Source organism: Dermacentor andersoni, chromosome 6 (genome assembly GCF_023375885.2).
Source record: "Dermacentor andersoni chromosome 6, qqDerAnde1_hic_scaffold, whole genome shotgun sequence".
Lineage (NCBI taxonomy): Eukaryota > Metazoa > Arthropoda > Arachnida > Ixodida > Ixodidae > Dermacentor > Dermacentor andersoni.
Genome location: NC_092819.1, coordinates 85237393 through 85251932, shown reverse-complemented (window position 1 = coordinate 85251932; position 14540 = coordinate 85237393). Strand labels below are relative to the sequence as shown.

Here is a 14540-nt window from a genome sequence, read left to right as displayed (position 1 = left end):
AGGAAGGCAGGGATGTTAACCAGTCAATAGTCTGGTTGGCTACCCTACACTGGGGGAAGGGAGAAGGGGAAGAGAAAGAAGGGAGAGAGAAGGTGTAAGTACGTGTACGGACAGCACTTCAGTTAAAGTCGCTCGAGCAAACCAGAAGTTCTGAGAAAACACAAAAGTGCCTTCACTGCCTTCTGAGCCGATGATCGGTCGGGACGGTGCTCTAATATTGTCTGTTCACTCAGAGGACGATGGTCTAGTTTCCTCAATGTGTCGGACAAATACTGTCTTTGTGCTTGAAATTGAGGACAATGGCACAATATGTGGTCAATGTTCTCCTCGCATGCGCAAACATCACATGCAGCACTATCAGCCATTCCAATTAGTGCTGAGTAGGCATTCGTGAAGGCCACTCCAAGCCATAACCGACACAGAAGAGACGCTTCACGCCGGTGCACACCGGCTGGAGGTCTGAGTTGAAGTGATGGGTTTAGTCGGTGCAGTCTTGTGCGCCTTGTATGTACGGTATTCCACTCTGCTAAGGAGATCGTGCGTGCCAGAATGCCAAGTTGTCTCGCGGCGTCGGTCCTTGAGAGCGGAATGGGGACGCAGCGGTCTTCTTGGTTTGACGTCCGAGCTGCCTTATCGGCGTCATCATTACCAATGATACCGCAATGACCTGGTATCCACTGAAAAGAGATATCATGGCCTTTTTCTCCTAAGTGATGGACAAGTTCCGCGATTTCGCACGTGAGCTGATCGTGATTCCCATGTCGGATAAATGAATGCACACATTGCAAGGCCGGCCTTGAATCGCAGAAGACTGCCCATTTTCTAGGACTTTCAGTATTTATCACTTGAAGCGCCTCGCGGAGAGCCGCGAGCTCTGAAGCTGTAGACGTAGTGACATGGGAAGTCTTGAATCGCTTGGTTATTCTCATTGCTGGTATAACTACAGCGCCGCCGGAACTGGTTGATGTAGTTGATCCATCAGTGTAGACGTGTGTGCAGTTGCTGTATTTCACGTACAACAGAAGTAAAGTTAGTTGCTTGAGCGCTGATGATGGCAAGTCCGACTTTTTCTGAAGTCCTGGGACTGTAAGGTTCACTTGAGTACGGCGCATACACCATGGAGGAATAGAAGGCCTTGCCGCAGGTGTGTCGAGGACGGCAGAAAACTAAGCGGGGTGATGAAATTATGAAGTTTTCGTTTGTTGTTAGCTTTCTTTGGCTTTCGTTCTTCTTGCACAGCAAGCATAGCGGTCTGTAGGAACCTCTTCCAAGCAACGGACCCCTGGAAAGCCGGGCGCCTGGCCGGGGGGTCGCTTGCACCCTACTTATGAACATGTGGGTGTCCGGCGGTTGAGGGTCAAACCATGCACCTCTCGCAGCCGAGCCGGGCGTCCTGATCGCTTGGCCACGACCACGGCGGCCGCATTTCGACGGGGGCGAAATGCAAAAGAAGAGCTCGTGTACTTAGATTTAGGTGCACGTTGCAGAACCCCGGGTAGTCAAAATTAATCCGGAGTTCCGCACTACGCCGTGACTCAAAATCAGATCGTGGATGTTGCCGCGTAGAACCTCATAATTTAATTAAATTAGGGAGTTTGCAGGAGGAAGTTGGAATCAGCTAGCGCACGACAGGGGTAATTGGAGATCGCTGGGAGAAACCTTCGTCCTGCATTGGACATTAAAAAAAAAAGAATTCTGTGCCCTTCTACTGTGTGAAGAAGGATGACCAGCGAAGCTGCGTATGTGGGCCCCTGAATGGCGAACTGCACCTCTACCGCGGGTCGGCCCGGCATTGCACTATCTTCGGGATCGAGCCACGTATGGGGAGTGCTCAACGCCTGCTTCACCTCCGTCGTGGGTCGGTCCGGTATTGCACTATCTCCGGGATTGGCCCATGTATGGGAAGTCTTTTGCTTACGACACGAAAATTTCCTTGGACGGTAGAAGTATACAGCTTCGCTGTAAAAAGCTGCTGCTGCTGCTGGTGATGATATATAGCTGTCGCCCAATGATACATGCTAGTCTTCGCAGTCCACGTGATCACGGTGTGATGTTACTACAAATATTAAACTCCGTGGTAATCGTTTTTTAAACACACATATTAAACATTTTCTTGCTGTGCGTGCGCGATTAAACAAGCTTTAAGTCCTAACATTCTTGCTCAAATGCATGTGAAATGCAGAAATGATCTACGTAGGCAACTGCTAAAGCAATTGGAATAAAATTTATTGCATTTGGGAGGAAACGTTAAGGTGTAGATAATTTTTAGAACCGATTTCATATTTATGTTCTAACTTGTTTGTTTGTTCTGACCACATAATAAAATCGACCCACTCATAAAACTGTAAAAGTTCAAGTATCATGCGTTATGGTTCAGTATGGAGCGGAAACAGATATAGCACTTCTGTAAAGCATCAACGGATGAGGAGTAAGGGCGGGGGGGGGGGGGAGGGGTTGAAGCGGACAAATTAAACGTATTAAATATGAAAAATACCTCCTGCGTTTAACATAGTTTCACGGAGCTCAGGCTATATAGGTACATCGTCATTCTAAATCTTTACAGGAGTTACTTCAGTCGATACTAGGTTACTTATTGGGTGAGTGAAGAGGCGTTCTTGCGGATGGCTAAGTTCGTTTGCCCGCATTACACTTCTTCAGTATTTTCTTGGGTCACTTGCAACGTAATTGTTTTCCTTCTTTAAGTACCCTATGACCTAATGTTGACAAAATTTCGTTACTAGCTTTTGATAAGTGATGGCTCAGTTTCTTTTTTCTTTAGGGGGGGGATTTTCTAATGTTTGTTAATTTCAACGAGAATATAAAAGCCCAAATGAGGTATTTTGCTCCCAAAGTTCACATTACATGAGCTGGCGTGGCGTTCTGTACCTCGTCCGGCTTTTTGATGTCTCCGGTGAGCCTCGGGTCGCAATCCTTGTAGACGGCGACCAGAGCCAGACCGGCCAACACCGGCAAAAACGTTGTGATCGCTGCCGCCGGCAGGTTGAACAGTACGGCGCTGTTGCCCGTTCCACCAGTCGATTGGCATTGGTGCGGTGCGATCAAAAACAAAATCAATGACGTACGTAAGTGCAAAGTCATTTCACAGTACCTTCTTGCGTTGAACGTCCGAAGAGAACAAATTATTCAAATAAGTTGAAGCCAGTGACTTGTTCGAATGAATCGCCGCAAAGGGCGCATATGAATTTTATGATTCGAATCATTCATTCAGTTGTGCTAAAATTGTCCACTTATGGCGGACTTCCGCTGAGCTTATTTATACACAACTGCAACATTTTCTGTGCGAGGGCACCGCAATGGGTTTGTTTGAGGCGTTCCTTTGCAGCCAAAAGGAGGGCAATTTGGTCTCGTGTCCACTTGCAGCATGCGCTTATATTTGTCACGGGGGCAACTGGGCGCACGTTATAGGCGGACACGAGACCTCATTTTTCTGCGTCTCTAGCAGCCCAAGTCACGCCAAAGGCTGGCCTTAAAATCAATCAATCAATCAATCAATCAATCAATCAATCAATCAATCAATCAATCAATCAATCAATCAATCAATCAATCAATCAATCAATCAATCAATCAATCAATCAACTCCCACGCGCTACGGACAGCAGTCACAAACCTTCGATTACTGATTCATATCTTGAGCACGCACCACTGACCCCGAATTCTCACTCGACACACACCTCGGGCAAGCGTGACGACTTCGCAACGGGTTATATAACACGTCTCAATTAACAAGCCTTAAAACTAACTTCAGAACACTTTGCTGTCGGGCTGGTTGGTACATTAGAGTGTTTTAGTTGAGCGTCTTTACGGTACGCTCCGCTCCGAGTGGCCCCGCTAAGCCACAGCGGAGCGGCGGGCGATTTTCACGTTTTAGTTGCACGTTTAGCGTAGCGGAGCGGACCTTTCGTAGTTGCAGCGCCCCCTGGCTAAATTCAGAGTAATGAAAGAAAATAAAAACACTTTATGATCACTCTTATACCGTAAAACGTATATATGTATATATATAACTTGTTTCTGCATGAAGTATCTAGACGTGCGCTTGTAATGCGTTACCGGTGCATTTTATCCAATGGAAAATAAAGCGCCGTCTTGGGGAACGCCACGTGTTAGCCAGCGCGCTTGCTTTCTGCATCCAGTCCAATCCGTTCTGACGCCAACGCTAGCCAAAGTGCTGCGCGGCACGCTCCGCTCAGGCAGCTTCTAAGCGGACCGTGTTCCTCGCTCCGCTATCCCGCTTACGGCTAAGCGGACGACGCATGCGCATTCGCGCCTCCGCTCCGCTTAACTGCTTAGCGGAGCGTAAACACGCTCAACTAAAACACTCTATTATTTAGAAATTTAGAAACAGTGTCATGGAAAGGGAATATGAAACTGTGACACACAAGGCAACGCTGGCTTACGAATGAAGGTTTATTTTGCGCGACCTTCAGCTGTATAAGTCAGTGCTTGTCTGCGTCTCACTCTCTCGTCCCGTTTCATGGCGTTGTCTTTAAGTCTCGAAAGGCTTTTAAAGAAGCTTCGCTTGCATGATTTCTTAATCTTTTTTTCTGCGAGTTCCGTGCGACGCTTTGGGTGCTCTCTCGTTCGTTCACTCCTAGATGTACGGCACGCTTCGACTTCCCCAGCATCGATGAAACGATGCGAAGAACGCATATCGGTTTTATCGGGCTCCATCAACATCCGCCCCTCACGCAGAGACGGTGTCACTTTGTTACTGTCGCCTGCACAAACGGGAACGTGCGAGCTGGATGAATTGTACGTTAGGTGAATGACGGGTCGTTCGGCGTCTTTTTTTCTTTCTCAGTATACCGCTGCCCGCGAACGCCTCCGTGTGCTCTCCCCAATAACGTAGCTTCTACGCTGCTGCTTTGCGTGTGACACCAGTGCCACCCTATGCGAACACCTCCGAGTGTAACGGTCTCGTAAAATTGCGGAAACTGCACTGCTGCTCGTTTTTGTCCGTCATAAATGTTTGGTGCAATAAAAAAAAAGCTCAGTTACGCCGATAATACGAAACAGTAACGCGACAGTTGGCGCAAGAAGCGCGAAAGGCATGGCAGTTTTGTGTGGTATCGACGGAAATCGAAACGTTTGCACGCACACGCTATTAACCTCATTTCGAGAAGAACGACACCTAAATCGACACGACCTCCACATTTCGGATGACGAAGCACTAGAACACGCAGGGGGTGCCGATGTCAGCGCCAACTGGAGAAGAGAAGTCGAGAGGGCGTCAGTCAATTTTAGCAGCTGGCTGCGGGGGCGGGTTCTCCAAGCGCGGCGTTGTTCTGTGCTTATGAATATAAGTAATAAGTGAGAATACTCTAATAAATATGAACCAGCTAGCCCAGCAAAATGTAGTGATAATATGTTCTCTGCTCTGGCATCGGAGTTAGAAAGTGCTACAAATTGCCTGACTTAACCAGTCTTCGTCTAGGAATCTGTAGTTGTCGAGCCGAAATTGTGAGCCACTGCGGATTTTTCATTTCATTATAAGCTTCTCGCAAGGACCACCGTGATTCTTGCGACGCACGCTGGCGTACGTACGTCGAAACGACCAGGGGAGTGAGCCCTCAGTAGCCGTCGCTGCGCAACCACCGCGGAAGCTTAGTGGCCTTGGGGCTGCGCTGCTGAGCTTTAGGTCGCGGGTTCGATCCCGGCCGCTACGACCGCATTTCAATGGGAGGGGGGCAAAATGCAAAAGAACGTCGGTGTACTTACATTTAGGTGCATATTAAAGAACTTCAGGTGGCCAAGATTAATCCGGAGTCCCCCACACATCTGCGTGTCTGATACTCGCGTCACGGTTTTGACACGTAAGCCACCAGAATTTAATTTAGTGTAGCTATCGCTACAAAAAAAAATCCCTCTAAAGTGTTCCAGCAGGGACTCTTACCGGCGTGCCTGCTTGGCCGATGGCAGGCTGGAAAGTCGCTGCAACTGCGTCTGGCTCGCGCAGTACGCCGAGCACCAACGCACCGACCAGGACAGGAGCAGCGCCCACGACGTGAACGTCTCATACGGGCTCAGGCTCCAGCTGCGAGCCACGGGCGTCTGTTAGTCGGCATTCCCGTACGGCAGGCTTTTCCACTCACGCATCCCATTCGTAGCTCTGCCGAAGCTGAGAGACTCGTTCGAAGGCTCGAACGGAGCGAGGAAGGGAGGGGAGCATGGGAAAGCGGCACGATATGCTCTGCGCTCCGTTCTTAAAATGTTTGTTTGATGTCCGCCGTCCTGGTCAGGCCATACGTTGCGCCTATGGGGAAGCGCACCTACGGAATTTCGCTGCCAACGTGCCAGCCACTTGTCCAGCCTCTTCGGTGCGCTTGCACAAGGAGCCGGGGAATTGAAAGTGGTTACTAAGAGCGTCACCGAAGCCGACGATTGGATTACGGTAGTTAGGCACATCGGTATTTCCTAAAGACCTTGTGAAACTTAGTTCGGTCTAGAAAGGCTGCTTAGTGGGTGAGCGACAAGGCCGCTTTTGCTAATGACTAAGTTCATTTACCGCATTCACCCTCCTGCTCAACCATTGTTGGCTGTACTGATGGTTGAAATCAAAACGAAATCACGCATGCTAACGCTTCTTGTTTGCACGTCATCATGAGCGCCGCATGAACACGAAGGCGAGAGCAGCAGCTGTGAACTCGATTCTGTGAAGCGAACAGTGAACTTTTCCTGTGCCGTAGGCAGCATGGATGATGGCGCCTTGCTGCCGCGTTGATAGTTACAGGGTCCTAGCGCGCTATGAGTCTAGCTTTAGATAAATCCCTCTTTAGTGGATTGAGAGCCGTAATTGGCAGTGCTATAATTTTGATAGTCTAGGCACTGCGATGAAGTGACTATTCATACAGCTCTTGCGACACATGCTAATATATATATATATATATATATATATATATATATATATATATATATATATATATATATATATATATATAAGCGAATAACGCATAATAACGTATAAGCGAATTGCCGCCAATGTGAATACGTGTATCGAACCAAAGTTTCCTTTATTTGCAGCGTCACTATAGCGGCGTATAATTGTAGTCTTTAAACATTCCCGTTTACAATACTTCTTTCTAGCTGCAATAGCGATATTGGATTTATTTTTCTATGGGGGTTCGCAAGAATATTTAACGCGTTCTACCCGATTTTGAATGCTGTTCTACACAGCCACGCAGGTGCGTCAGAAATTTCGACTCCACCTGCCATCAAGTTCGCGCATACCTGAAAAACACTATAGAACGCCTTCGCAGACTGCGTGACAGTACCCACAGAAACAGTTCTGTGTTGTATGTATGTGGAGATTATTTAGCTTTTTTTAAGTTCTTTTTCTCTCTCTCACCTATCGCATCCCTCTGCCCCTCCACGGTACAGGGTTGCCAACCGCAGATAATCTCTGGTTGAGCTCCTCGTCTTTTCCTCTCTTTCTAAACTGATGATGTTATCCTAGCCTTCTTTCCATATACACGTCTTTTTCGCGGTGTACCGTCATATCGCTCTTTATTCGAATCCTTTATGTGCTTGGGAAGGACATAGTGCGCACTAAGGCTCTGCACTTTTATGCCTCTTTACGCGAAAATCCGGCGTTTTAGTCGGAGGCGTGACCGAATGATGGTACCAAATATGGCCGACGCCAAAGAGTAAAAACACGTAAAGAACACTCAAATTGACGTCCAACTTTTCAGGGAGGTTCGTCTAAACAAAGTTTATTAATGCCCTTGAAAAGAATATTAGGTAAATTTCGTTCAGGATGGGAGTCGAACCCGGACCTCCGGGGTGCGATAGGAGCACGATTCCCCGACGGCAAGGCGGCTCCGCGGTTCTGGCTGACTAAATGTGCGCTTAACGCGTGCGTCTTTGCGCACGTCACGTCGTAGCCATCTGGCTGACTAAACGTGAGGCCCAGTGCGTGCGTCGTTGTGCACGTGAGGGCGCAGCCAATGGGCAGGAGGTGGCGCCACGTCATGAGTGTGTAACATGGGTGCATAAAATAAAAAACCACTAATGTCCAATTAAATTCCGCTGAGCGGTTCTTCGTGTTACGGACTTCTGGCGGGCAAGTGAAACGCGTTGAGACGCTTGGCGCGTCTTGAATTTGGCCTTATTAGGGGCGAGGAGTTTCGGAGTCGCCATCTGTCGGAAGCTACTCCCTTGCGTAGTATGAGGGATCACGTGGCGCGCTCCTCATAGGTCTAGCTTGCGGCGCTCAATAAAAAACATCAGGCGGCAGCCCTCGTGGACATTTATGTAGATACTCTAAAAGTGAGGGAGGTCTTTGACTGTCGATATAATAACCTGGGCAAACTGAAAGCACAGAATTGTTTACAGACGCTATCTCTTTACCGAATACGTACAGTGAACGCCACTGCGCGCGGTCGCCGTGATGGAGTCTCCCGAACCGGCTTCTTGCACGAAAGGTAGGCAGATGCTGAGAGAAAACTATGTGAAATATGTTCTTATAGTGGGCTGTCTGCATAACCAAATGGGGCATAACAGAATGACGCCTCAATGCAGCGCTCGCACGGGTTCGCAGCGACCGACTACGCGTCTGCATGCATGTCCGTGCACAATGTTTTGCTTTCGCTGTGAGCGCGTTTTCGCACCGCGCCGTGAGCTTTAGGCTGCAGCATATGAACATTTGACAGTACGCTATCAACTATTGTTGCGTCGACACTATCAGAGCTGTTCAAAAATAATTTCGTTATAGAAACTTCGACGCCTACGGCGACTGTGATGTGCCGTCGCGACGATTCAATCTTTTCTTTTTTTCTAGATTCTTGGACATTTCAATATTATTTCTAGAGTTGCGTCGCACTGTACGTTCATTGGTCTTCTCAGCGTGCGATTTCCCTCTGCTGCTTTTTCGTAATCCAGTGCACTAATTCATAAATCAAACATGACCATATGCCATGCCTTTTTTTAATGTGCGTCTTACCGCTCCCTTTCCGTTCCAGTGAACTTGCCAGTATCTTGACTCAACAACTTCATTGACCGAACCGTCATGACATTAGCCGGGCATGCAGCAGGCGCGGGCGAGCGTCTCAGTACGCGTTTTCTGCTACTGACCGAACATCGCAGTCACGACGCCGTAGCAGAAATCTTCCTCGCGTCTGTCTTTGCTGCATACCTTAGTTGTAGCCGATGGCTGTCTACCGGTTCTAAGTTTCGCCAGTCAAGCTTCACGCAGCTCCTTGCCCTGCGGCTACGTGCGAGTAAGGCTGACACCGGGCTCCTTTGCGTACGTCCGGCACTGCGGCACCGAGCAGTAGCCTACCATGCTACACGCCTCGAAAGGCAACCACTACCTATTATAGTACTTTCAAATATTGTCAAGCAGACACCCAAGGCTGTAAAGCTTCATCACTTAATCAGAACCACTGCGCAGGTGGGACTTTAAACTTTCGTTTACAGCTCGCTTCGGCGCTTCCGAAGCAGCCGACGCGGTCGCTGTGTCCGCGTGATCCCGCCACGTCACACCGACGGTGGCGCCAGCTTTTCCAGTGGCGGAGCTCGCCCCCAATACCGAGGCGCACTTGAAATGCAGGCGAGCGCTAGCGTGGACAATGAACACGCAAAAAAAAAAAAAAAAAAAAAAACACTTCATCAAAGCAACTACGTTTCGCATTCCCACACGTAAGCAGTCTTTAGGGGCTATGCCCAACTTTTTTATATTAGATGTGGGCAAAAAGTGATTCAATGTAGCGCATCATTTTATATGTGTGCGGCACTAAGCTGCTAACTACAACTTTAAAAAAAATTATTCTGTAGAAGAAATTCCATGTACAACGTATAGAAGGTCATTTCTATGGCCAGAAACAAAAGGCAGGAGAGCGTGAGCAGAAAGAGGAAGGAGTTGTAAAAAGCAGGACGTGATAACAAGCTTTAGTTGTGATTAACTACCCTGCACAGAGGGACAAGATAACTGGGTTTAAGCATGAGGCAAGCAGCACAAACTTGTGAAGGTCCGCAGACCTCAAGGGTACAGAGTGCGCATAACACGTCACGGTGACGTCACAGGCCCTTGGAATTGGGAAGCCGGCGCTGCTTTTCTTTTTTTTTTTTTGCGTGCTTACTTGAATATTGTGATCCGCCCTCCCTCGTCGGCCAGTCTTATCATGTTGCCGAATCCTCCGACATGCAGTGCGCCCTTTGTAGGAGAAGGAGAAAAAAAAAGAGAGAAAACAGGATGCCGAGGCAAGTGACGTTTGTTATTCGTTGCACAGAGTGGTGCGTGACAGGTGCAACTGTGAGAGGTCGAAATCATGGAAACTGCAGTCTGAAATTACGAGCGCGAGTCGCCGACAATAGGCGGCCTCGAGATTTTAATGAGAATAACGAGAAAGACTGTACTGAAATGGTGTAGTAAGAAATGTGTGTCGCTGCCCATTATCGATGCCTATTTGTTTGCCGTTTACTTTTCAGAGAGAGCTTGATTGTGAAGTGGAAAATAGCAGAAAAGTATAGACAGGGTGTTTCAGCGAACACTTTCAAAATTTTTTAAAGGTTGCCTGTGGCAGATAGCTCAATTCTAGTGCATGTGCCGGTCTACTCGAAGCGGCGGACACTACTTGCACAAAAAACTGAAATGCAAAATTGACTAATTAACAATAACTCCCTAATTAACTTTCTACTTAATTATATTATGATCCGTATTGCAATTTACAAATTCTACAAGTGGACTTCGCAAGGCGGATCCATTTGGAACTAATTCTTAGGACGATTTCTTCGAGATATAAGTCCCCGAACTTTGCGGAGAAATGCATTAGCGTTCCAGTTACTTGTGTGCTTCAGTGCATGAAACGATGAAATTAACTGGAACGCCAATGCATTTCTCCGCAAAGTTCGGCAATTTATATCTCGAAGCTGGGGTCATCTTGAAAATTAGTTACAAGTGGATCCGCCTTGCGAACTCCACTGCTATAATTTATAAATTCAAATATGGGCCGCAATGTAATTAGTTAAAAACTAAATGAGTGAGTTTTTACTAATTAACCAATTTTGCATCTGAATTTTTTGTGCAAGTATTGTCCACCGCTTCGAGTAGACCAGCTCATTAACTAGAATTGTGCTGTCTCCCACAGGCAAGTTCTAAAGATTTTTGAAAGTGTTCGCTGTTTACCCTGCATAAAAGGGACAGTTCTTCTCGCTGGAGTTGGACTCTTTGTTGCAAAGGATGGCAAGGGCGGTGTGCGAAGGTGGGGTGGTGTATGATGCTTTAGATCACGAATTAATAATAAACAAGTAAGGGGTCCGAATGTCGGATCGAACGCCACGTGTTCTCTTAGGCTGAATCTCAAAGTATAAAAAAAGAGAAAAACACACACACACATACATGGAGACGGAGGCGTCAAGAAAACCTGATATATGTCCTTCAATATGTAGCAATGTTGTTTTTGAAGTCTGTCCAAACAGACACACACACGCACACACACGCTCACACACACGGACACTCACATGCACATATGGATAAACGCCCCAGAAAAACGTGTCCCCATAACATACAAAGAAACAAAAGGGCCATTGTTGACTCTTAAGTTTAGGCCTAAAATGGTTCTTTCCGTTACTCGTTGCGCGGTCCTTACTTTCTTAAGCTTTTTTGTTGCTCACCAAGTTTCTGCCCCAAGTCTTAGTACGCCTGTCGTATACCAATCCGCAAATCCACTTGGATAAGGAGACAAAAATGCTTTTTCTGCCATCCTGTAGTTTTTGCTTACCTGCTGAGGCCGTACGAGGGCAAAGATGGGTCTTACCCTCACCCTTTCCTTTTTGGAGCAGTGTGTGTTACCGCGCTTTTTCGCGACGTCAGATATGCACCGACTGCGCTATAATTAAAAATTGCACCCTTTGGGGCGTGTTCGGCTTCGAACGACAAAGCGTGATGAACCTTGCGTGCTGCCGACACTTTCAAGTCGGGAACCTTACGGGCACAGACAAACATAGCGTTCTTAACAGGAAAGTAGCGAGCGCCTTCGGGTAAAGGCAGCACGCAACGTAAATGACGATTATTGTTTGTGGATAAGGTAAACGCCCCAAAGGGTGTTCGTATGTTCGGAGTGGCCCTCAGCGAGTGCTTTCAATACGCACACAAACACGGGCGCGAATGTGTGCTCGCACGTTTTACCGCGCCCGAAGACTGTACAGGGTGTTTTCTTTAGCTGCACAAAGATTTTAAAATTAGAGAAATATAAATCACGGTAATATTATGTTTACCATTCTGGTGTACAGATTGGCGAGCTCTAGATACAGAGCAATTGCCGCACTTACGTGCGTAATTAGCGAAGTTACGGTAATTAACTTTCTAATTATCAACAATAGGTAGCTACAGCAAATGAGTACTTTGGGGTCCTTCCTCGACACTACCTATCCCAACCATTAAATTTTGAATGGTGGACTTCATGTGGGAGCTACGCGAACAATTATTTCCCCTTGGCAGGCTCCTTGAAACGGAAACTGGCCGGAAAAAGAGGGTCTGTTTCGTCGATGTCGCCGCCCCTCTACCTTTCGTCGCGTCTCCGAGTTCACCGCCGGTCCGGCTCCGCGAGCAGCTTGCGTTATCTTCTTGCTGTCTTGGGCGTTGGACCAGCGCTTCAATGCCGGCAGTCCGCCAAAGTTACTTCGTCATTCTGTTGGGCGCCACGTGTCCATTTCCATCGAAGAAATGCCGTATCAGGGGCCCAACGGAATGACGAAGTAAATTTGGCGGCCCGCTGGCATTGAAGAGCTGGGCCAATGCCGAATACAGCAAGGAGATCACGCAAGCTGCTCCCGTAGCCGGACCGGTGGTGACTTGGGAGACACGACGAAAGGCGAGGTGGGGGGGAGGGGGGGGGGGCGACATCGACGAAACTCTTTTTCTGGCCAGTTTCCGTTTCAAGGAAGCCTGCCAAGGGGAACTATTTGCTCGCGTAGCTCCCACATGAAGTCTTCTATTCAAAATTTAATGGTTGGAATAGGTAGTGTCGAGCCAGGTCCCAAAGTACTCATTTGCTGTAGCCACCTATTGTTGATAATTAGAAAGTTAATTACCGTAACTTCGCTAATTACGCACGTAAGTGCGACAATTTCTCTGTATCTAGAGGTCGCCAATCTGTACACTCGAATGGTAAACATAATATTACCGAGCTTTTATTTTTCTAATCTTAAAAATTTGGTGCAGCTAAAAAAAAAAAGACCCTGCATATACACTACACGCAGTTCTTGTGCTCGACAGCTGAAAGATGGTCGAACACAGAATCGCGTGGTGTGCTTTCGGTCTATGCGCATCCAAATCAATTACACCGTTACTTTGCACCAGCGTGCACTAGTGGACAGATGAATGGACATATGTACGTACGCGTAGAGATTAAACGTATACACACACCGCTGTAATGACTAGAATGTAGCTGGCGTAGATCAGTATCATCTGAATTGCGTCCGTCCACACCACCGCCTTTAGGCCTCCCTGGAGAGAAAAAAGAAAGCACATTCATCCGATGTACATATGAAACCGGCTTGCTCTTGTAATGAGATGCAGCTTTATTGCTCTCACGCCCATTGGGAAAACACACGTGAACGCATGCGAGGGGAGCTGACTCCGGACGCTTTTAGTGGGCCTCGATCCTGTGAAATCGTTAGCACTGCAGTCTTAAAGAGTCGGCAGAACTCCTATCAGCAATCGGTATAGAGCTTCGCATAGAGTATAGAGGAAATGCCGCGCGGAGGCTCACTATAATATGCCCCAGCAGCGCCCGAGCTCACATGCGTATAGTGATTGATTGATGGCTTATACTCGGTCTGCTCTGACACTCTAAAGCTATTCAGCTGTGAGGCAGCTGCGGACGTCATCTCTGACGAAGGGAAGTGGGGGGAGTGGCGGGGGGGGGCGACAGGAAAGAAACTGAAAACCGAACGTATGAAAGAGATATGTAACGCAATTAAAGGCAGCCGTTGCTGTTTACAGCAGTTAAGCTCAGTTCCCCCTCGTTGGGCTGTCAAGCGATATCACCCGCAGAATGTTGTGGGTGATTTACATTTTGCGGATCTTTCGTCCGCCATCATCGGCGAATTTAGTGTACGCGCAGCGGACGTGCGTAGGTCTGTGTGGAATACTGACCTAGCTTGAAGTGTCGTATTCCAACACTGCTCTCACGCGCGTTCTGATTGGCCAGCGACGAAAGATGACGCCTTTGCGAGTGATCAAAATTTGGACTCGGAGTGATCACCCCGGTGGCGGTGGCGTTATTCATTGAATTAAGCGACCGTCGGAGGGTGGGATTTATCTCGTTCTCTCGAACGAAACGCCCCAGAGGAGAATAAGCCTTTAAAGGACCACAGAAAAATAGTTTGAGCTGTATCAATAAGGCTAGTATTAGTATTTTAGCTGTCTTAGCAAAGTATAATAGCAGGGTCCTTCTATTGAAGGATTGAACAACAACAAGAACGACAACTGTGAGTTAGCGCCCGTCCTGTTTTTTTTCCTCGTCTCGTTTTGCGCTATACCGTACCGGTTGCCCGGTTGCCCGTTATATCCTGCTCTCCGT

General features: G+C 47.7%; 1 protein-coding gene across 1 annotated transcript in view; it reads right to left on the bottom strand.

The window, feature by feature from the left end:
- Positions 1-14540, bottom strand: part of LOC126522481 (sodium-coupled monocarboxylate transporter 1-like) — a 48923-nt gene that overhangs the window by 17587 nt on the left and 16796 nt on the right. The window contains exons 6-9 of the mRNA XM_050171231.3: positions 13382-13462; positions 10095-10168; positions 5912-6052; positions 2887-3016 (exon numbers count right to left, since the gene is read on the bottom strand). Of these exons, the coding sequence (XP_050027188.1) occupies positions 2887-3016; positions 5912-6052; positions 10095-10168; positions 13382-13462 (426 nt within the window). The remainder of the gene's footprint in view (positions 1-2886; positions 3017-5911; positions 6053-10094; positions 10169-13381; positions 13463-14540) is intronic.